Genomic DNA, 23,754 nt, shown 5'->3' on the forward strand with positions numbered 1-23,754 from the left:
TTCGTTTCTCCGACCTTATTGTTTCCACATCACGGCACCGGGTCCCTTCACTGTATCTTGGTTCGTGAATTGGTTGAAACGGGAATTTGAGATGAATTTGATTTTCTACCTTCTGAACTTGAATGCCACGTGAAGGAACGAAAACGAGACAGTGAAAGTGTCTCTGACAGAGAGAGAGAAAGAGAGGCAAGATACCGACAGAGAAGCCGAACAGCAGAGAGAGACAGACACGAAGAGAAAGCTGAGAGACTCCAAGGCAGCGAAAATGCTGAAGGAGTTCGTTAGCCCAGGAGCAAGAACGATTGGTGCCCGACTCTCACGAGAACTGAGGGACTAGCCAATCCTGACCTTGGGAAACGCCCATCAGAATCACATTGCGTGAAATCTGCAGCTGATTGGAGATTACTCTTTAATATCAGACTAGAACTGCAACTTATTTCAAGCATGATTTTATTTCTTTCCAACTTTAAACCGGGCACCATGTTCTCCTCATATTGCTTTATGGTGATTCTCATCATCCTGCCCAGTGAGTCAATATTTACTATAATATTCAATATCACACATACACATGTTCCATATGTTATGTTCACTCCCAGACGTTTGAAACATTATGTGTCTTGTTACAGGAACAAATGGCGAAGACGCAGTGTTCCAGGATCGATCTGAATTAAAGGTTCTGGAAGGACAGAACGTAACACTGGATTGTAGATACTCGACAGCTGCTCTTCAAACTCTGTTCTGGTACATCCAGTATCCCGGGAAAGCTCCAAAATATTTAATGGCAATATATAGCTCTGGGGATGTAAATATTTCGCCAAATTTACCAGCGAGGATCTTGGCGGTTTTGCATAAAGAAAACACAACGGTTCCTTTAACTATCGCCGGGGCCCTTCTCTCCGACTGTGCCGTGTATTTCTGTGCCATGTTGCCCACACTGCACAGAGATATAGCAGATGCCGTACAATAACCCCACACTGAGAGTTCCAGTTAGTGCCCACCAGAGGGCGTTCCCTCGCCGATAAATATTCAACCTCCACAGTAAAAGCCAACGAGACTTTTCATAATTTCTGAGCAAGACGGGGCACCCAACAAAACCAGGCAAGGGCCACTTAGGGAATTAAAGTAGTCGCTTTCAGCTCACAGTTATAATAAAAATGAGAGTCACAAATAGATTTCTGGTGTCACCTCGTTTTTTCCTTTTGATGTTATTTCTGTGCCTGTCTGATTTATTGTGGACATTTTCCTCCGTCTTCCCGTTAGTATACCGATCATTTTGATCACGACCGCGCACAAACTCTATACGAACAGCGTGTTTTAGTTGTCCGGATTGTTTTAATGAAAAGATTAAAATTTACAAATTAGGAACATCGATGTTAAAACACACCCCATGCATCAATCTCCCTCGATGTTCATGGCCTTTTGGAGTGTCTTTTTATATCTATCATATTTTCCACCATCTTTCATAACCCAGGGTTTCTGTCTTAAAGTGTCTAAAGAAAGTTTTTCTTCTCACCCATCTCCTCCAACAGAACCAGCCCCCGAAAAGGACAGGACACTGTAGCCGAGACCGAGACCGATATGTTTCTCTTCACTCGCAGTCACTTCACTATTCATCCGTTTCACAACCGCACACAGCGAGCAAATGGCAGTGAGGCAATAGAATCCTAAGACCTTACAGCAGATTATTGATGGTAGGATCAGGATCGGTGTCTTCAAATACTCAACACTCCTTTGACAGAGCGGATAGTGAGCAGAATGTGACGTAGCATCAGGATATTGTGGGAATATTTCTGACAGGTAATTGTGGACTAAACACCTTCCGCATTTTCTCCAATTTCCAAAATAGGGTATGAATCAGAATATTAAACACCCGCCGGTCTGATAATTCCTTGTTTGAATATGCTTTTAGATCCAGGTCATGGAGGCTCTGTTTGTCAGTAGCTGTCCTTAGATCTAAAGACAGTTGTAGAAGGGAAAACTGAAAAAGGTATATGCAACATAAGCTTCATTATTTATTCTGGCACAAGAGCACCAGATGCACAGCGCGCGAAGTTGCACTGCAGGAATTCTGGGTGGGTAAATGAAAGTTTTGCCAAACCATATTTCTCGGTAGAATTCGAGACCTCAACTCAATTCACCAGTTGAAGCTTCAAGGGGCGGCACCTGACTGTGCCGTCTATTACTGCTTTCTGTCTGTGGGAATTGTGATGGAAAGCAGTCTTACCCCCGTACGTTTACCTTGGACAGTAGCTCATTTCTCCTGTCTGTTTGGGGGTTCTACAGAATCTCGGGCAGATTAACCCGTAATATGAGCAGCGCTGTCAGCCTCTCAAACCAAATACTGCCAACAAACCAATGAAAACGTCAGGATACCGGTTCCAGAAGCGGCTGAAAAAATAAACAAAATAGAATCTTTAAAATGACAGGTAGATGCAGCTCGAAATAAACGTATCGGTTAATTAGTCTTTCCTACGCCTTTTCTTTGTTTATTCTTTTAAAAAACAGGGTTTAATGTTAGGATCAGCTCCATGGAACAGGGTAACTCTGACGTCACAAAGAATCGACAGACTGACGTCACAGATAGTACAGACTGACGTCACAGAGACTGCAGTCTGACTTTCCTCAGACGGAAGCACTGACGCATGCGCACTCTCCTACTTGTGGTGGAACAGCAATGCTGAAGCTCCCTCATACCTTCACCCTGTTATCCACATTCCCAGGGACACATTTCTGGACTCTACAGTGTATCTGGTGTAGGACTCAGTTTTATGCTCAACAGCGTTGCCTCCACTCAGTTTGGGTTCTGCTGACAGCTATTTTACAAATTGGGTTTGATCTGTGATATGAATCTGAGCTTCACTTTCGTGATCCGTTTCAGTGAGAGGGGATGAGAGTGCCTTGCCGGTTTTTCTACGGACTGAATGCATCTAGGCTCACAGAGATACGCGGCAGAGTCAGGGACAGAAGCTTAACTAAGATGTAAAGGGACTGTTTCATTGTCCTGGTCGAAATCAGCAAAAAAAAAAACCGCTCTTGTTATTCTGGAGAACTAGCCCGCTACCCCTTTCCATACCTCCTCATTAAGGATCCCGGAGCTTCTGTATAGTGAATGTACCAAAGAGGGAGGGATAGCTATCCGATGTATAGTAATTGCAGTTTTGTGTTACGGTCTGTCCTTCCTGAATCATCTCTGGGACATTGAATCCATCCACTAATTCTAAAACAAAGACCAACCTTTGTCAGACATCACAGTAATTGCAAACAATGGAACATAGGAAGAAACGACTCAAAAATCCACTCACCGGGCAACACGACCATGGTTAGCGGGAAAGGACATAGGAGAAATATGGCAGGTGGTTTAGATTTCAGCTAACAAATCAGAATATTTTAAATATTCTGAATGTTATAGACTGACATTGAAGAGTGAACATAGAATTGGGCATGTTTCGCTTATTGTGAATCTGAGGGACAGCTGCCGAGGAAGAGGATTGGCTGCTCTCTCAGAAATGGGACTAACAATGAACCAATCAGTGATGCTGGTGCCCTATTACTGCATGAACACTCAAAGCTCTTTCTGTGCTAATCCGCTTGAGGTTGGCCTTCCATCGATGCACTTACACACACACCAGACGCACGTGCAAACACTTTCGTACAGACACCCAAGCAGAGGCTCACATTTACAGTTAACCAAATGTAATCGTTACCCAGTGAGGCTAAACCTATTTCAGTATCTTTCTCTTTCTTGACCTTCTGCTCAGAGTTTTGCTTCAAATCTTTCTCTCTCTCTCTCACACACACTATCCCCCATATGCTCTCCTTCCATGTGCTTGTGATAATCCTGATTATTTTGCTGACAGTCTGGTCTCAATAAAACTCGAGAGGAATCTGTAGGTATAGTATTATTTATTTTTAATCAACTTGCAAGGCTGACCCGCTCTATAGAGATTCAGAACACATACAGTCTCCTGAAGCTCCCAGAACCGACTGAGGACCAAGTCAAAGAGATCTCTGCACATATTCAAACGGCATCACGTTTCACATACAAGATTCCCATAGGTCATCCTATACACCTCCTGACCTGGCCATATAGCCTGAATGGTTCACTTCGGATTCCTCAACCATGGGCCTCTTGTTACCCAGCATCCTTTTCACCATCCTCTGCACGAGGCTCCCCTCCACCTTTCTGGCCATGCTTTGCTGAATTCCTTTGTTATTTGTCTGTGAACTCACTACCATCAGACCGGCTCTATCATCTACATTATTCTAACTAATAATCCTACTTTATATCACATTCGTTTGTTCAATTCCTATCCGATGCCACGAATGGGTCATGTGCAGCAATTTCCCCAACAGCACAATCGTTTCAGAATGGAAATGAGAACAGCAAACGGAGGCTGCGCCCCGAGACACCGCAGATTCTAAACTAATCAGACTGTGCGGCTGGTATCATCTGCAGGCGGGATTGCAGGAGCGGAAATAGCGACGGTTGAATCTCTGGAGACTTGTGAGCATCCTGCACCTGTTCACTGCTCATGTGAGTGAGGGACTGGCATGCATCGCCCAGAAGTATCAAAAATTAGGGAACGGAATGAACATTCGGCACATGCCTATTTGAAAATGCTGTCCCAATCGTCTTTCGCACACCACATTTTCCATATTGCTTTCCATTCTCAGATTATGAAAGTCACTTTTTGGCAGTTCTTATTGAATCTGCTTTCATCATTTTCGCGTTGTGTTCTAGATGTTAACAAATCGGAATATTATGAATAAATACATCATTCTCTATCATATTTTTCTATCAAATCGGGATGATTTGTCATTGGATCTGCTGCTAATGGGAACAATTACAGCAAAACGATTTGAGTCTTCCTTCTACCTCTATTCTTACAAGCAAATTAACCCAGAATTCTCTGGTCTTTGCATAAACGGCCCTCGTCCCTGTTAATATTTAAATATATAACATCTTTCTCCAACGTCCTAATACTACTCCTCATTTGTCGTGCACAGGATTTGGAAAGAAACGGGCAGCAAAGATTTCATCGATTTAGTGTCCGTTTCTGACACAAACATCAACAGTAGTAAAAACTGTTTCCTAGCAGATCTAGTTTAGATTTCTGGGAGACATTCATGTCTTTTTGTGTATTTCAATGCACCCTCAATCCATTCAGTGGCTGCATTCAAATAGGAATGAAACTATTCCGGCACCAGAAGGTGCCAACTTCAAACATGGGGATGATGAAGTTCCGTGACGGCACCGTCAAAACCAATAGACGTCGTGGTCTGAGTGATGTCAGAGTGGGCCTGGTCCTCTGCAGTGTGTGGGTGGAACAATGAGCTGAACAGAGCCCGGGTTCCCTCTCGGCTTCTCAATCTCTGCCTCATTCCATTCCCATTCACTCAGAGAGGTTCAGTCAGACATGTTTCTGTTAATACTGGCGGCCCTGTTGGACGGTAAGTAATGGATAATGGTCGTCAAGCCAGATTAGCAGTTTCTGGATTGCAATTACATTGAATATAATTAACGATCAGAAATATCCACATAGTTGAGTTTCCACAAACTCACAGATATACAAACAAATTTAGGTGAATTATGTTTAACCTATCGATGTTTCATTTATTTCCCTTCGCAGGCGGGCGAAGTGCAGATGCAATAACTCAATCACCGGTGACAAAAACCGTGTCAGAAGGGGTTTCGGTGCGGCTGGATTGTGAATATACAGACTCGAATATGCAGTACATGCAATGGTATCATAAGAAATCGGCACAGCCACCAATCTGGATTATTAGCAAATTATTACATCTGAAGGATGATGCAGTTTCAGGACGATATCTAGCGGCTGCTGACAAGTCTAAACAGAACGGTTACCTCAATATCAGCGATCTCAGTGTGGAGGACGGGGCGGTCTATTACTGTGCAGTGAGGCACAGCGTTAGATAACAGCTGGTGCCCCGTACAAAAACCTCGGCGAGTAGTCACAGCTTCACTAAATCTGCTTTGCTGCTCCTGTCTGAGGGAATTGTTTGATCCTGGATTCAGGAACACAGTCAGGTCTATTCATCATTCAGTTATATTGGTGTCTCTGCTCTTCTGCGGGTGAACAGATGAGCAGTTTGGGAAAATACGCGACTCATTTCCATGCAGCAATGAACATGGTAAATTAAAACTTGGAATACCGGGCTACCAGCAACGGTAATAACAGCTCTCAGATGTGGAGATAATGTAGCTGGAAGTTAAAGATTGTTCTTCCAGAACAGTTAACTCAGATGAGCCCAAGGCCGCTGAGTCTACCCCGTTAGTTCCTGTAACAAAAGAGTGTGTCAATCTCTGCTGTTGTATTTCACATATGGAATTCAGAATAAGAACTTTAACAGACTGACGGAGCAGCACTATTATTGTTATCATGCAGGACCATGGGGTCTGCTTTAGGCTTCAGTATAAAATCGATTTTTCGATCGAAAACTCATCTCTTGCCTGTTGCTGGAGAGTCACTTAGATAAGGGACGTGCTTCAGAAGGGTGCGCCCCACGGTGAGGGCTATAAAACTGCCGGAGCTCGAATACATCCACAAGTCATGAAGGCCCTGGAACGCCACAGCCTTGTATTTGTATCGTCCTGAGATTTTTTGCTGCACTGTCACGGGGGCCAATATTACTGACGTTGCCTTTCACCCGAGTGTCGCTGGCAATCAGGGGATTGGCCGTCTCTGCGGAAGTGAAAAAAACGTCTGATCATCAGTACCGCGCACCTGCTGCTGCGTTGAGTTGTTTACACTACTGTAGATCCTCTTGTTCCTACAGCCACACAGCTCAACTGTGCTGTGCCTCGGTCGCTAACAATATCTGGTTGTATACAGTTATTTATCTGTATGTTAGTCACATTAAGATAATTTATACCTTTCTGCTGCAGATTCCCGCCAAACAGCCGAAACATGAACGGTGCAGGCTACCCGGATGCTGACTGTATCTGTCAGGATCTATTGTATCGACTGGCAACTATCGTGTGACGTCACTGTCTCTTCAACCCGATTTCAGCCTCCCCGCTGTTCCGCAGGGTCCTGGTGGCTCCAGGCTGACATAAACAATCAAAACTAATCAAATAAAATTCAACACCAGCCTCATATTACCCAGCATAACGGCCAGCCCCACCGTCATCATTGTTATTCAATTAACAATAATATCAGGTTCCACAATGCGGGGAGAATGGGGTTTTTTCTGTGAGGTGAGATGTTGAGGAGAGCTGAGTGGCGGTTCCCGCGATAGTTCCTGAATTAGTTGCTCTCAGGCAATTACCTGTCAGAGCAGAAATGCCGATTCAGGTGCCACTGCACGGCTGATCAAACCAATGACAGGAATAGACCAGTGACAACAATGTTTAGAATATCACCACTCTGTCAGGGCGGGATCAACAAACGGAAACTATGACCGGGACACCGCAGACTCAAAGCTGATAAAAAAATGTGCGGCGGTCGTCAGCTGCATTCGCAAGTGAGGGAGCGGAAATAGCGAGGGGTAACCTGCACCTGCTCATTGCTCGAGTCACTGAGAACAATATAGAGAGAAGACACTTCCCTCCAGCGAGAAGGAACCAGTTTGAACTGACCCTCCCTGCCCCTATTTCATAGAGTCATAGAATCCACAGTGTAGAAGCAGGCCACCCGGCCCATCGAGTTCGCACCGGTCCCCGGAAAGAGCACTCTACCCAAGCACACACCTCTATCGCATTCCCGAAACGTAACACAACCTTTGTGGGCATTTAGCATGGCCAATGCACCGAACTTGCACATCTTTGGGCTGTGGGAGGAAACCGGAGCAGCCGGAGGAAACCCACGCAGATACGGGGAGAACGTGCAGACTCCGCACAGACAGTAACCGAAGCCGGGATTATAACCTGGGACCTTAGATCTGTGAAGCAACAGTGCTAACCACTGTGCTACCGTGCTGCCCACATAAATACACGACGCGGTCGGAAATTATCGTTTTGTTTTTGAAAAACATTTTATTAAGGCATTTATGATTTTAGAACGACAATTACAACTGTAAACATAACTCAGTGAATACCACCCAGCCAACATGGCGAACACACACACAGTTCCCCAGTCCATCCTCCTCCACTCGCTGGACTCGCCTGAACGAAACGAAACTGAACTATCTCCCCCAGCCCCCTCTAATTCAGTAACCCTCTCTTATTGTATCTGCTAACAGTTTAATTTTAATCATTGTGCTCCTGATTGTTAGCTCGGTAGCCTTGTCCTTTTAACATTTGACATACCCAGGATTCAGACAGAAGATTCCAGCGATGGTTTCCACAGATTTAGCTTAATTTTCTGGCATAAACATTAACAGTAACAAAGACAGTATCTAAATAGCTCCAATTTATATTGCTGGGTAGCATTTGAATCTTGGTATGTTTTGCAGCAAACACTGAACCCACTCAACAGGAAAATTCGATTCAACAGAATTTTCCAGCAGAAGGCGCCGAATTCAAGCACGGGCGTCACAAACCACGTAATGTTTTCTCTAAACATGTATGGCTGGGAGACCAGTGAGGTCACAATAACCCCCACCCCTCCCCCGCCTCCCAAACCCCTCCCCCTTGCAATGAGCTGAGCAGAGCCCGGGCTCCCTCTCTCCACAATCTCTAAGAGAGATTCAGTCTGGCATGTTTCTGATAATACTGGCGGCGCTGTGGCACGGTAAGTACTGGTAATAAACATCGATGCAGATTAACATGTTAATATACAGCGATGGCAATATAATTATGATCGAAAATATCTATATGATGTGCAATTGGGAGGTTTCACAATCTCACTCAGATACAAGCAAATTTACAGCAGCTCTTGATATTTAATCCTCTACCTTCACAGGCGGACTGTGCGCAGATTCAGTAACTCAGTTACCGGTGATAATAACCGCATCGGAAGGAGATTCCGTGCAGTTGAATTGTGAATATACAGACAAGAATATGTACTTCATGCTATGGTATCAGCAGAAACCGGCACAACAACCGATATGGATCATCACTAACAACATAGCGTTGAAGAAAGGTCAGCTTTCAGGACGATATCTGGCGGTTGCTGACAAGTCTAAACAGAACGGTTCCCTCAATATAAGCGCCCTCAGTGTGGAGGACGGGGCGGTCTATTACTGTGCAATGAGGCACAGCGTTAGAGAGCAGCTAGAGCACCGTACAAAAACCTCAGCGAGTATTTACAGCTCTACTAAGGTCCCTTCTGCGCGAAGAATTTGATTTCCGCTTTTCAAACGCTGTCAGGTGTATTTAGCAGGCCGTTCTTTTGGTGCTTCCACCCTTGTGCCGATAAACAATAGAGCAGTTTGGAGAATGTTGAGGCTTCTCATGCTGAGATATTTACAGTAACCTTAATCCCGGAATATCCACCAAGCAGCAGAGGGACGATCTCAGATGTGGAGTTAGTATAACCAGAAAGTACGGACTGTTCTTCCAGAAGCCTTAACTCAGCTGAGCCCAGGGACACCGACTCCTCGGCACCCGGCGAGTAATGAAATGCAGAATAGAGCAGAGGGAGGTGGTGGCAAAGTGGCATTGTCACTAAACTAGAAATCCAGAGACCCAGAGTAATTCTCTGGGGTTGACTCATAACTGCCCCCTCAAGAGCGATTGGCGATGAACCAAAAGAACAAACAATTCCTGCGCAATTTACACATGAAATGTAGAATAGCAGAGACTCATCTAACAACACTGCCAGCATTATCAGTCCGTGACATAGGGAGCACACGATGCCGGGTTTAGGTTTGAATAAAAATCGATCTGTCGATCGATAATGTAAATAAAAGTAAATTATTGCTTGAATCTGAAAAACTGGACAATTTGCAGGTCTGGCAGCATCTGTGGAGAGAGTAGGGAGCTAACGTTTGGAATCTCGGTGGCTCTTTGTCAATACGGATGTTGAGTTGATTGTGGGTTTACCGAAATACAGACCAAGCCACAAATGAGTCCCAGAAATCTAAATTGCAGCTATTTAGACACTGCCTTCCTTATTGTTAATGTTTATGTCTGAAAATGATGAGGGGCGTTGATTGGGTCGATAGGAACGAACTTTTCCACTTAGTAGAAGGGTGAATAACCAGGGGGAATAGATTAACGTTAAGATGCAGGATTTAGAGGATATTTGAGGAAACCATTTTGACCCAGAGGGTGATGGGAATCTGGGGCTGAATGCGTGAAAGGATAATCGAGGCAGAAAAACTCACAACATTGAAGAAGCATTTAGATGAGCACTTCGAACACCATAGAATACAAGGCTAAGGACCAAACTGCTGGAATATTAGATTAGAATAGAAAGGTGTTTGATGGCCAGCGCATGCACACTGGGCAAATAGCGTCATTTTGCGCTGTAAAGCTCTTTGGCTCTGTGACTCAAAGTGGAAGGGTGGAGAGGTCCAGGGAGGAAATTCCTGAGCTTTGTGGCCAGGCAGGTGAAGGCACGGCCAGCGATAGCGGAGTGATTAAAATCGGAGATGAAGGCTGTGAGTTCCAGATTCCCACCACCGTCTGGGTGAAAACGTTCTCCCACAAAGCCCCTCGAAATCTTCAACTCCTTACCTTTAATCTGTGCCAACTGGTTATTGACACCATTACTACGGGGGAAAGTTTCTTCCCATCTACTCCATCCATGTCTCTCATAATTATGTACACTCTGGATGAGCAGGCAGTGTTCCTTTAAGACTCTCCTTCTAACCAATCTCGTTGACTAAGCTTTTGATCATATGACTGAATATGCCCATCGTTCCTGTAAAACCCCTCGGGACAGTTTATTGTGCGAAAAGCTCGACATGAATAGAAGTTGCTGTATTTGTTGTAGTTCAGTGACACCTGATAGTTTGCTGAGAGAGTGAGTTTTCACACCAAGATATGAACAAGAAGCAGGAGTTGTTCATCGAAGATCCATTCATTAGTCTTACATATGTTATGCCTCATGGCGCCAAGGTCCCAGGTTCGATCCCGGCTCTGGGTCACTGTCCGTGTGGAATTTGCACATTCTCCCCATGTTTGCGTGTGTTTCGCCTCCACAACCCAAAGATGTACAGGGTAGGTGGATTGACCATGCTAAATTGCCCCTTAATTGGAAAAAAATAACTGGGTACTTTAAGTTAAAAAAAATGTTCTGAATGCGAGTTGCAATCGCAAACTGGTATAACTGTGCAGGTGGGCCTCACTACTGATGCTTTTTAGTTTTGTGTGTTGTTACAATTTGTATCACTGTCACTATGGAAAAGGAACTATCGCTGAGGGGGCGCCCCCTGCTGAGCAGTGGGTGGAACTGCCAGTGTGGGGTTTTTGTACAGGGTCCACCATATCTCTGTAGCAGTGTGGGCGCCACGGCACAGAAATACACGGCGCTGTCGGAGACCATTGTGTTACTGATTGTTAATTCGGTAGTCTTGTTCTTTTCATCAAACGTAGAAGAAAACCGATCGTTGAGTTCGGTGTTCCTTTGCACAGTCAGCCCAATGATTCGAAGCATGTAGCTTGGAGCTTTCCCGGGCTGCTGACTGTACCAGTACACATAAGGGTTAGGAGAACTTGTTTTCAATGTGCAGGTTAATGTGACTTCACTTTCCTCTGTAACCGTTATTTCAGATTCCTTTTGTTCCACGGTGTCTTGGTGGCTCCATTCTAACAGAAGTAACAGCAATAATGACAATCAGAGTCAGCCTCATATTAAACAATAAAACCATCAGCAACATAATCTCTGTCATTTTACCAACAATAACATCTGGGTTACAGCAGTCAGGAAGAGAATGGAGTGCCACTGGGAAGGAAATACTTACTGAGAAGTGAGATAACGATGATGAGCGAAGCGAGATGGTTCCTCATGATCCTCCTCGGGTTTGTAACTCTACAATGAGATCAATCCTCTGTCAGAGACAGAAATAAAGATCCCCGTCACACTGCACTACTGATTCGACCAATGAGAGGAATGAACAGGCAGCAGCAATCTCTCCAGTAACACAATTGGGTCAGAATGAGAGCAGCAACCGGAAGCTGTGGGCGGGGTACCGCAGTCTGAATATTGAGTGAAGTGTGCGGTGACTTTCAGCTGCACTCGGAACTGATGGAGCGGAAATAGCGACAGTTGAATCTTCACTGGACCGTAACCATCCTGCACCTGGTCACTGCTCAAGTCACTGAGAAGAAATATATCGGGAGGGACATGACGGACTAGAATCTAGAATCGTGGAGTCAGGGATGAGGTCGCACGATCTATATTGCCCGAGACACTTTGATTCCCAAGGGGCAGTCACATGCCAATCGACCGCTGCGCTACCGCCTCTGGCGTGTTTGTTCTGTCCATGAGACCAGAGGTTCCCAGGCATTGGCGGCTGTTGTATCCGAGACATTATCTGTCAAGAATGATTCTGTGAGTATGACCGCGCCAGCCTGTGGCTTCATTGGCCTTTATGAGAGATTTCTCAATTTTCGTGCACGCCTCAGCTGTTAGAAAGTGCCGGCAGCGTAAGGTTTGCCAATGTCCTTTCTGCCGCCTGGGTGGATGCCGAGTGTTCTAGTCATTTCATGTTTCTAATCCCAAATGTGATTTCTACACAGCGGAGTGATTTGCTCGCTCATTTCACGACATTCAATGCTGTGGGCTTGGAGTCACATGTAGATCATGAGGTAAGGACGGCATGTTTCGTTATTTTCTGACCGTTCAGGACTTTATTGCATCGAAAGAGTTTTGACCACAATGATGGGCCTTTTAATTCCAGATGTTATGCATTGGAATCCCACCATCTGCCGTGGTGGAATTGGCAACCTAACCTCTGGATTTCTGGCCCACCACCTTCACACCCCAAATTATTATTATTGTTGTCGTGTTGTTGCCGATATTGCCACAAAATAGTCATGGAGATTTTCTCATTCAACCACGGTCCATAAGAGTGAAGGTAAAGCGGCAAATTGTTTGTTTTTAAACATTTCAAGATGACCACGGTGGAGATTTGACTTTTTATTCTGTTGCTCGTCGGTAAACAACATTCTGCTGAGCACCAACTGGAAAAAGCCAGCGGTAGTTTTTGTACAGGACCTGCTCTATCTTTGAAGCACTGTGGGTTCAGTGCAGAGATACACCGCAGAGTCAGAGATAATTGCACTGCTGATCCTTAGCTCTGTAATCTTGCTACTCATGTCGAACATCGAAGAGAATCGATCACTGATGTCGGGTTGTCTTCTCACTTTCTCTCCTATATTACGAATGACATACTGTGGGGTTTGTCCAAAGTGTTGACGGTACCAGAACATATAACTTCGACGATCACTTCTTTCCATGGTGCAGGTTAGTGTGACATTACTTTCCTCTCTCACCGCCATTTCATGGGTCGGTTGTTCTACTGCTGCTTCGTGGCTCCAATCTGACAGAAAATCATAGCTATTATCATCATGGTTAGTGTCAGCACCTCAATGAACATGACTATTATTATTTCACCAGAACGGTAACTTGGTTAGAGATCTTGGGGAGGATATTTTTTGCAGGAAAATAAATACTTACTGAGAAATGATATAATGAGGATCAGTGTGAGCTATTTCTGCATGACGCTCCCTGAATCCGGGACCCTCCTGTCCAATAACCTACCCGTCGGAGCAAATATACAGCTTGCTTCCCCACTGCACTGGTAATCCAAACCAAAGTCGAAGAGGAAGCCACTTCAACAAGATGTTAATAACAAACGGCAGGCAATGTGGATCATAACAAGAACAGCAAGGGGAGTTTGGGGCGGGGCTGTGGCTGGTTGCATCTACAATTTGCAGTTTACAACTGTGCGAAATGTATTACCACAGCGTCCCCTGGCGGTTTCGTCTTTCATTTCGCTACTTCAAGAAGTTTGAAGCGTGTTGCATAATTATATTCAACAAGGGCAGCACGGTGTCCTATTTTTCTCGCAGTTGTAATTAGTACATTTTGTCTGATATCACTGTTCCCACTAATGCTAAAATGGGACACTGGGGGGAATTGTGTGTTCCGCATTCTGCATTTTCCTGGAACATTAACATAAGAACTAGGAGGAGGAGTAGGCCATCTGGCCCCTCGAGCCTGCTCCGCCATTCAATGAGATCATGGCTGATCTTTTGTGGACTCAGTTCCACTTTCCCGCCCGAACACCATTGTCACTTATTCCTTTATTCTTCAAAAAACTATCTGTCTTTATCATGGAAAACATTCAATGAAGGAGCCTCAACTGCGTCACTGGGCAGGGAATTCCATAGATTCACAAACCTTTGGGTGAAGAAGTTCGTCCTGAGTTCAGTCCTAACATTGTGGAGGGAGAACTGGGCTCCGAGACGCGGAAAGCGGAGATTGGCTCACAGACAATCCTAAAGATTGAAAGGAGCCAAACAGACAGAGGGACGAACAGAGAACCGGAGATACAATAAAAGACAGACAGAGGGGGAAAGGGCTACAACTAACATTGATTGGTGCCCAATTACTGACAGCACTGAGAGACCAGCCAATCATACCGACAGTACTGAGAGAGCAGCCAATCATGCCGACAGCACTGAGAGACCAGCCAATCATGCCGACAACACTGAGAGACCAGCGAATCATGCCGACAGCACTGAGAGACCAGCCAATCATGCCGACAGCACTGAGAGACCAGCCAATCATGCCGACAGCACTGAGAGACCAGCCAATCATGCCGACAGCACTGAGAGACCAGCCAATCATGCCGACAGCACTGAGAGACCAGCCAATCATGCCGACAGCACTGAGAGACCAGCCAATCATGCCGACAGCACTGAGAGACCAGCCAATCATACCGACAGCACTGAGGGACCAGCCAATCATGCCGACAGCACTGAGAGACCAGCCAATCATACCGACAGCACTGAGAGACCAGCCAATCATGCCATTGGACAACGCCCATTCGCTTCTCAATAAATAAAGCCTCACAATGACCTGAGTTTACTTTTTCATGTCGGAGTGGATGTGTTGATATATTTTTTAAGTTTTGTGGCTTCTGTGAAATTTTGAAGCAGCTGGCATGTTCTCCCGATGTTCTTTACTAATTCTTCTCTTGCTACCTGGTGAGTTTCTGTTTAAATAGTCAGTGTCTGTCGCCAAGGTTCGCCACCAGATATTTAACAGATGCTGTAATTTGTTGCAGGAACCAATGGCAACGACGCAGTGTCGCAGAATCCATCTGAGTTAACCGTTCTGGAAGGACAGTCCGTAAAATTGGACTGCAGTTACTCGGCAGCTAGTAATCGTAATCTGTTTTGGTACATCCAGTCTCCCGGGAATGCTCCCAAATATTTATTCACGATATATAGCACGGGAAGTACGTCTCAAGGTTTATCAGGAAGATTTTCTGCCGTTTTACACAAAGGAAACAAAACAGTCCCTTTAAATATCGCCAGGGCGCTTCCCTCCGACAACGCAGTGTATTTCTGTGCCATGGAGCCCACACTGCTGCAGATATAGCGGGTGCCGCACAAAAACCCCACACTGACAGTTCCAGTTATTGCTCAGCAGAGGGCGCCCTCGCACTGATAGACAGAAACAAGTCCACAGCCTGTGGGGAGTCATAGAGCAATTAATAAATTAACAAAACACAACACAAAACAAAAACAATTGAGCAGGAACTGAAGTCTTATATTAATAACTTCTAACCAGCATCCATGCTGAAATTAATTGAATAAATTAATTCATGGTGCGTTCACTCGCGTTCCAACTTGTCCGGATGCTTTGCCAATTGTTTGAATGAATGTGCAGCCCTTTCTTCATTTTCACATTCCGTTTCTGGGTCCGTTTGACCACAACCGGTGCATCGTGTCCTTTTGCTCACAGTATGTTGCTGGCTTAGTCACGGTTCGCAGAAAATGAACACATTTCTCAAGGTAACAGGGAGGAACACGGGACCATTGGAGTTGGGGCAGGATGGTAAAGAATGTTGCAGAACAATGAGAAAACTGTTCATTTACCCGTGCGGCAATATCCAAGGACAAGTTATTAGGAAACATTATCGGAGAATTAAACTGTCAAACTATCACGGGAATGTGAATTTTGTTGAAAAGGAGGAAATGTAACCTTATTTTCAGTTATGACGATATAATCTTTAACCTCTGTTACTGACGTTCATTAGTTTTTCACATTATTTCATTTATTTTTCACAGTATTTTGATTAATGTTCTGTGCGATTCCTGTACGTTTTAGTTTTCCCTTTATCACGCACGTAATCTCGTTCGCCTGTTTGTTCCTCATTTATCCCTGTCTATTTCCAACGTTCTTCAACTCTGATCCGATTTAAATCTTTCCCACTTGATTTTCGAGCTTTTGCACTCATTCCCCAGTACTTGTATTATTATTACTGCGCCAATCACACCGCCGATTCTCCGAGCTCAGTAGAGCAGTGCTCCCACTCAGTGTAGGTTTCTGTACGAGCTCTCCATCTACTTGTGATGCTGTGCCTCACGGCGCAGAGATAGGTGGCAGTGTCGGTAACTCGGGCTTCTCTCACAGTCAGGACACTGAGTTTGCTTTCTCCCCCGATTGAGGCAGTGATCCTCCCGTGTTGATCGGTTTCTCTTGTGGCCAGCACTAGATGCTGGGGTGGCTGATTTGGCTGCTGTCTGTACCAACGCACGGTGTTCATCAAAGCGGTGCTGGTGCAGTTCATGGACACGATTCCCGCTTCATGAACACCCATCCGCCGAGGGAGCTGCAGCAGCGGATCTTCTCCAGTCTCCACGGTGCAGATCAGAGTGAAAAACAGCAAAGAGACTCTGTAAACTCGGACCATTATTAAATCACCTGAAATGTCGGCTGAACCTATTGTTAAGTTTGTTCAGGTTAGAACCAGATATTAGATTCAGAAGAACTAACAAGAAGCCAAAGGCCCGCTTCAGAGGTGTCGTTTTGTCGAACAAAAGAGAAAAACACTTCCTGCTTGAGGTTTTAAACTAACAGCTGCCCACAGTGCTTCTGAGTTCACATTGGGCCGCCCATATTCAATGTTCCTCACTGCTTCGCACTGACCTCTGGTGGTGTCTACTGCTGCAAGTACACATGGCGAATCCCACCCAAGGTGTCCAAATAATAGCTGCAAACACAAAAATAACCGTTCCCGCCTTCCTACCCCGCCGGAGGGTGGGGATGTGGGAGTACATAGAACATAGAACATAGGAACGATACAGCGCAGTACAGGCCCTTCGGCCCTCGATGTTGCACCGGACATGGAAAAATCTAAAGGCCATCTAACCTACACTATGCCCTTATCATCCATATGCTTATCCAATAAATTTTTAAATGCCCTCAAGTGGCATGGTTCACTACTGTTGCAGGTAGGGCCATTCCACGGCCTCACACTCTTTGCGTAAAAAACCCACCTCGGGACCTCTGTCCTATATCTATTACCCTCAATTTAAGGCTATGTCCCCCTCGTGCTAGCCACCTCCATCCGCGGGGAGAAGGCTCTCGCTGTCCACCCTATCTAACCCTCTGATCATTTTGTATGCCTCTATTAAGTCACCTCTTAACCTTCTTCCTCTCCTAACGAAAACAACCTCAAGTCCATCCGCCTTTCCTCATAAGATTTTCCCTCCATACCAGGCAACATCCTGGTAAATCTCCTCTGCACCCGTTCCAAAGCTTCACGTCCTTCCTATAATGAGGCGACCAGAACTGTACGCAATACTCCAAATGCGGCCGTACTAGAGTTTGTACAACTGCAACATGACCTCATGGCTCCGGAACTCAATCCCTCTACCAATAAAGGCCAACACACCATAGGCCTTCTTCACAACCCTATCAACCTGGGTGGCAACTTTCAGGGATCTATGTACATGGACACCGAGATCCCTCTGCTCATCCACACTACCAAGAATTTTACCATTAGCCAAATATTCCGCATTTCTGTTATTCTTTCCAAAGTGAATCACCTCACACTTCTCCACAATTAGACTCCATTTGCCACCTCTCAGCCCAGCTCTGCAGCTTATCTATGTCCCTCTGTAACTGCAACATCCTTCCGCACTTGTCTACAACTCCACCGACTTTAGTGTCGTCTGCAATTTACTCCACCATCCTTCTGCGCCTCCTCTAGGTCATTTATAAAAATGACAACAGCACACGCCCCAGAACAGATCCTTGTGGTACGCCACTCGTACTGAACTCCATTCTGAACATTTCTATCAACTACCACTCTCTGTCTTCTTTCAAACTAGCCAATTTCTGATCCACATCTCTAAATCACCCTCAATCCCCAGCCTCCGGAGTAGGGTAGGAACCTGATCCTGATCGCAGTTCACAATATTATGAAGGCCATAGATCGGGTGGATAGCAAGACGGTTTTCACGTAGAAACGGGGGCATTAATCAAGGTGCCATCGATATCAGTAAGTGGCAGGAAAGTTAGGCGGATGTGAGGAAAAACTCTCACTCAGAGGGTTGTTGGAATCTGGAACTCGCTGCTTGCAAGGGTGGGAGAGGCAGAACTCTCGCTACATTAAAAAAAAACAGTTCGATGAGAACTTGAAACACCAGAACATACAAGTCTGCGGACCAAGTGCTTTTAAAATGGGGTTAGAATACACAGTGCTCGTTGGCCGGCTCAAACCTGATGGGCTGAAGGGCCGCTTCTTTTCTGTAAAATTCTCTGACACTTCCAGCCTCCCTGATCTACCTCTCTTATTCTTGGTGGTTCGACATCGGAATTTCAACTGAAACAGCAACGATTTCTTTTGATGCCCCTCCCACATTCTGGAAGACGTTTATTCCACACTTACCATTCGAACCATGACAAGAACCCAGATATTAGTTCCAAAGTCTCAGTTTATGATTTGAATCCGTGTGCTTTCCCACACGGGTGCAGTGCGAACTGTATTGTGTGATATTTATAAGCCACCAACAGTGGCATTGCATAAGAATCAATTAGGTTGAATGTCATAACAACCCTATTGATGTTAAAATAACATCCTTTTTTTCCGCACTGCCCGCCAGTTACTTTTTTCTGAAGAAAGTTACTGATCGCTTGCTGCTGGAAATCGTTCCTGCACTTACTCCAATGCTGCTCTCTGGTGGTGCTGACAAGGAACTGCAAGATACAGATTCCAATAATTTTAACCATCGAGAGTCAAGATTGCCTTGAACATGTTGCGATCCTAAATTCACCAGCAGTTTTGTTTATGCTTTCTCTTTTCCTTCTGGGTGACACCTGGCAGTGATGAATCTACTTATCATGAGTACATCTCCGCCAGAATTGCTAATTTACTTGTCACACGACCACATCTTTTCCTTGGACCACCATTTCCCGCCTTCCACTGAATTACACACCTGCCGTTTTACTCTTTCTGCCCTTTACCTGCCACTATTCATCTTTAAAACCTCTCACCGCTGTAAAGTTTTCCTTCTGTTCTCATAAAGATGATCCTTTAAAATGTTTACATTACATCTCTCTTCAAAACCGTTGCCATTCCGGCTGAGTATCGCTTGACTTTCCGCTCACATTTCAGACACTCTACAACTCCTTATGTGTCCCAGTTCATTTGATTAGCTGAACTTTGTTGGAATAAGGAAGATGAAGACCATGCGGCCAATTTTGTATCAATCATTTGGAGATGTTTCAACTCCCTCACCGAATGTTCCTCCAAATATCTCCTTAAACAATTCAGGGGTCGGGTCATCTTCAATTCACCCTGAAATTAATTTCACACATTCAGCACTCTCTGTGATTAAGAGGTATTTCCTATTATCCTATAATTGTATTGTGTGCTTTTAACCCGTGTCAAGGTGTATTTCGGAACCATTACATTTAGAGTAAAATTGGGGGATATATTTTTAATACGTGATGTTGGTGCAGGTTTCAGTCGGGCAATTAGAACATAGAACATAGAACATAGAACACTACAGCGCAGTACGGGCCCTTCGGCCCTCGATGTTGCGCCGACCTGTGAAACCATCTGAAGCCTATCTGACCTACACTATTCCATTTTCATCCATATGTCTATCCAGTGACCACTTAAATGCCCTTAAAGTTGGCGAGTCTACTACTGTTGCAGGCAGGGCGTTCCACACCCCTACTACTCTCTGAGTAAAGAAACTGCCTCTGACATCTGCCCTATATCTCTCACCCCTCAATTTAAAGCTATGTCCCCTCGTGTTGGTCATCACCATCCGAGGAAAAAGACTCTCACTGTCCACCCTATCTAACCCTCTGACTATCTTATATGTCTCTATTAAGTCACCTCTCAGCCTTCTCCTCTCTAACGAAAACAACCTCAATTCCCTGAGCCTTTCCTCGTAAGACCTTCCCTCCATACCAGGCAACATCCTAGTAAATCTCCTCTGAACCCTTTCCAAAGCTTCCACATCCTTCCTATAATGTGGTGACCAGAACTGCACGCAGTACTCCAGGTGTGGCCGCACCAGAGTTATGTACAGCTGTAGCATGACCCTGTGGTTCCGAAACTCAATCCCCCCTGCTTATAAAGGCTAGCACACCATATGCCTTCTTAACAGCCCTATTAACCTGGGTGGCAACTTTCAAGGATTTATGTACCTGGATGCCGAGATCTCTCTGTTCATCTACACTACCAAGAATCTTGCCATTAGCCCAGTACTCTGCATTCCTGTACTCCTTCCAAAGTGAACCACCTCACACTTTTCCGCATTAAACTCCATCTGCACCTCTCAGCCCAGCTCTGCAGCTTATCTATGTCCTCTGTATCCTATAACATCCTTCAGCACTATCCACAACTCCACCGACCTTCGTGTCATCTGCAAATTTACTAACCCATCCTTCTACACCCTCTTCCAGGTCATTTATAAAAATGACAAACAGCAGTGGCCCCAAAACAGATCCTTGCGGTACACCACTAGTAACTGAACTCCAGGATGAACATTTGCCATCAACCACCACCCTCTGTCTTCTTTCAGCTAGCCAATTACTGATCCAAACGCTAAATCACCTTCAATTCCATACTTCCTTATTTTCTGCAATAGCCTACCGTGGGGAACCTTATCAAACGCCTTACTGAAATCCATATACACCACATCAACAGCTTTACCCTGATCCACCTGTTTGGTCACCTTCTCAAAAAACTCAATAAGGTTTGTGAGACATGACCTACCCTTCACAAAACCGTGTTGAGTATCGCTAATCAACTTGTTCTTTTCAAGATGATTATAAACCCTATCTCTTATAACCTTTTCCAACATTTTACCCACAACCGAAGTAAGGCTCACAGGTCTATAATTACCAGGGTTGTCTCTACTCCCCTTCTTGAACAAGGGGACAACATTTGCTATCCTCCAGTCTTCCGGCACTATTCCTGTCGACAAAGACGACATAAATATCAAGGACAAAGGCTCTGCAATCTCCTCCCTGGCTTCCCAGAGAATCCTAGGATAAATCCCATCTGGCCCAGGGGACTTATCTATTTTGACATTTTCTAAAATTGCTAACACCTCCTCCTTTTGAACCTACAAACATATACAATCAGCGAGTCACAATGCCTGGAAACTGGCCTCTTTGGATGATTTATTGCACAGAAAGAAGAAAGGTGTCATTGAGACCTAAAGTGAGGAGAGCTCGATCATTACTATCGATCACACACTGCATAAGATAACGGCGCCCGTTATAGGACGTCCCACCATTTCCCTTTGACTCGCCTGACCTCAGCTCTGGTAGTGAAGATATCGCTATCCCTATTCCCTGATTGCCATCGCTGTTGGGTTATAAGTACTGTTGGTGGAGTCTGTACTTGCTGTAGAGGAGTTCTTGTCAAACAGACAATGGGCGCGATATGGGGAATCACCTCTTACTATTCCTGGTGACTCTCTGACATCGCAGTGAGTAAGTCCTTCCGAGATAACGGGATTATTATTTAAATGATAAAATATTAAAGCATGCTGCTGTGCAGAGAGACCTGGGTGTACTGGTGCATGAGTCACAGGAAGTTGGTTTACAGGTGTAACAGGTGATTAAGAAGGCGAATGGAGTTTTGTCCTTCATTGCTAGAGGGATGGAGTTTAAGACTAGGGAGGCTATGCTGCAATTGTATAAGGTGTTAGTGAGACCACACCTAGAGTATTGTTTTCAGTTTTGGTCTCCTTACTTGAGAAAGGACGTACTGGCACTGGAGGGTGTGCAGAGGAGATTCAGGAGGTTAATCCCAGATCTGAAGGGGTTGGATTAGGAGGAGAGGTTGAGTAGACTGGGACTATACTCGTTGGAATTTTGAAGGATGGGCCGGGGGGGGGGGGGGGGGGGGTCTTATAGAAACATATAAAATTATGAAAGGAATAGATAGGATAGATGCGGGCAAGTTGTTTCCACTGTCGGGTGAAAGCAGAACGAGGGGCATAGCCTCAAAATAAGGGGAAGTAGATTTAGGACTGAGTTTAGGAGGAACGTCTTCACCCAAAGGGTTGTGAATCTATGGAATTCATTGCCCAGTGAAGCAGCTGAGGCTCCTTCATTAAATGTTTTAAGATAAAGATAGATAGTTTTTTGAAGAATAAAGGAATTAAGGGTTATGGTTTTCGGGCCGGAAAGTGGAGCTGAGTCCACAAAAGATCAGGCATGATCTCATTGAATGGTGGAGCAGGCTCGAGGGGCCAGATGGCCTACTCCTGCTCCTAGTTCTTATGTTCTTATAATGTCCGCTTTCCTTTTGATCGTTCTCAACAATCTATTAATGTTCGCAAAATGGTAGTAATGACAGTAATGGTGTATTAAAAGCATTTTAATTTTTCTCTTATTCCATACCTGTTTTGAATCTGAGTTTTGAACACCCGACTGGTTGATCGTTCCAGAAGACCATAAGACATAGGAACATAATTCGCCCATTCGGCCCATCCAGCCTGCCGCGCCATTCGATCATGGCTGATATCTTTCTCATCCCCATTCTCCTGCCTTTTCCCCATAAGCTCTGATCCCCCTATTAATCAAGAACCTATCTACATCTGTCTTAAAGACACTCAGCTATTTGGCCTCCACAGCCTTCTGCGACCAAGAGTTCCACAGATGCACACTCCTCTGGCTGAAATAATTTTCCTCATCTCAGTTTCAAAGGATCGTCCCTTCAGTCTTAGGCTGTGCCCTCGGGTACTAGTTTTTCCTACTGTTGAAAACATCCCCCCACGTCCACTCTATCCAAGCCTCTCCGGATCCTGTAGGTTTAAATAAGTCCTCAACCGCTCTTCATATTACAAGCTCTTCATTTCAGGGATCATTCTTATGAACCTGCCCTGCACTCTTTCCAAGGCCAGAACATCTGTCCTTAGCCACGGGGCCCAAAACTACTCACAGTACTCCAAATGGGGTCTCACGAGGGTCTCATGCAGTCCCAGAGTACATCCCTGCTCTTGTACTGTAGCCCTCTCGACATGAATGGTAACATTGCATTTGCCTTCTTAACTGCCGACTGAATTTGCACGTTAACCTTGAGAGAATATTGAATTTGGACCCTTTGTGCTACTGACGTCCTCAGCCGTTTCCCATTTAGAAACTACTCCTCTGTAGAACATCTTTTTCAGATCAGGCAAGGAGATTCTATCACTCAGCCGCCGTTCTCAGGCATTGTGATATACGAAGAAGCGGTGCTGACTTACAGTTATAAAAAAAAACAGTTAAATCCTTGGAAACAAACTCTTGCTGCTTTGCACGACAGAAGCTCTTCCTGCCAAAGTCTGTTATAAATCTATCAACTGTGAAGACCTAAACGAAACAATTATTCATACAATCAGCCATTTTTAGGTGTCAATTTACGATTTCA

The 23,754-nt window shown here is 45.0% G+C and overlaps 1 long non-coding RNA gene and 1 gene segment (V, D, J or C); one reads left to right on the top strand and one right to left on the bottom strand.

Annotated features, from left to right (window-relative positions):
- The first annotated feature begins 219 nt into the window (after positions 1-219).
- Positions 220-1,168, top strand: LOC119960989. Its single transcript, XR_005459562.1, has 2 exons — positions 220-526; positions 627-1,168. It is a non-coding gene; the product is annotated as an uncharacterized LOC119960989 (long non-coding RNA).
- A 15,188-nt stretch (positions 1,169-16,356) lies between these two features.
- On the bottom strand, positions 16,357-16,779 carry LOC119960967. The segment is given in 1 exon segment: positions 16,357-16,779. A coding segment is annotated over 1 exon segment (423 nt).
- Positions 16,780-23,754: the final 6,975 nt, after the last annotated feature.

Source organism: Scyliorhinus canicula, unplaced genomic scaffold, assembly GCF_902713615.1.
Source record: "Scyliorhinus canicula unplaced genomic scaffold, sScyCan1.1, whole genome shotgun sequence".
NCBI lineage: Eukaryota > Metazoa > Chordata > Chondrichthyes > Carcharhiniformes > Scyliorhinidae > Scyliorhinus > Scyliorhinus canicula.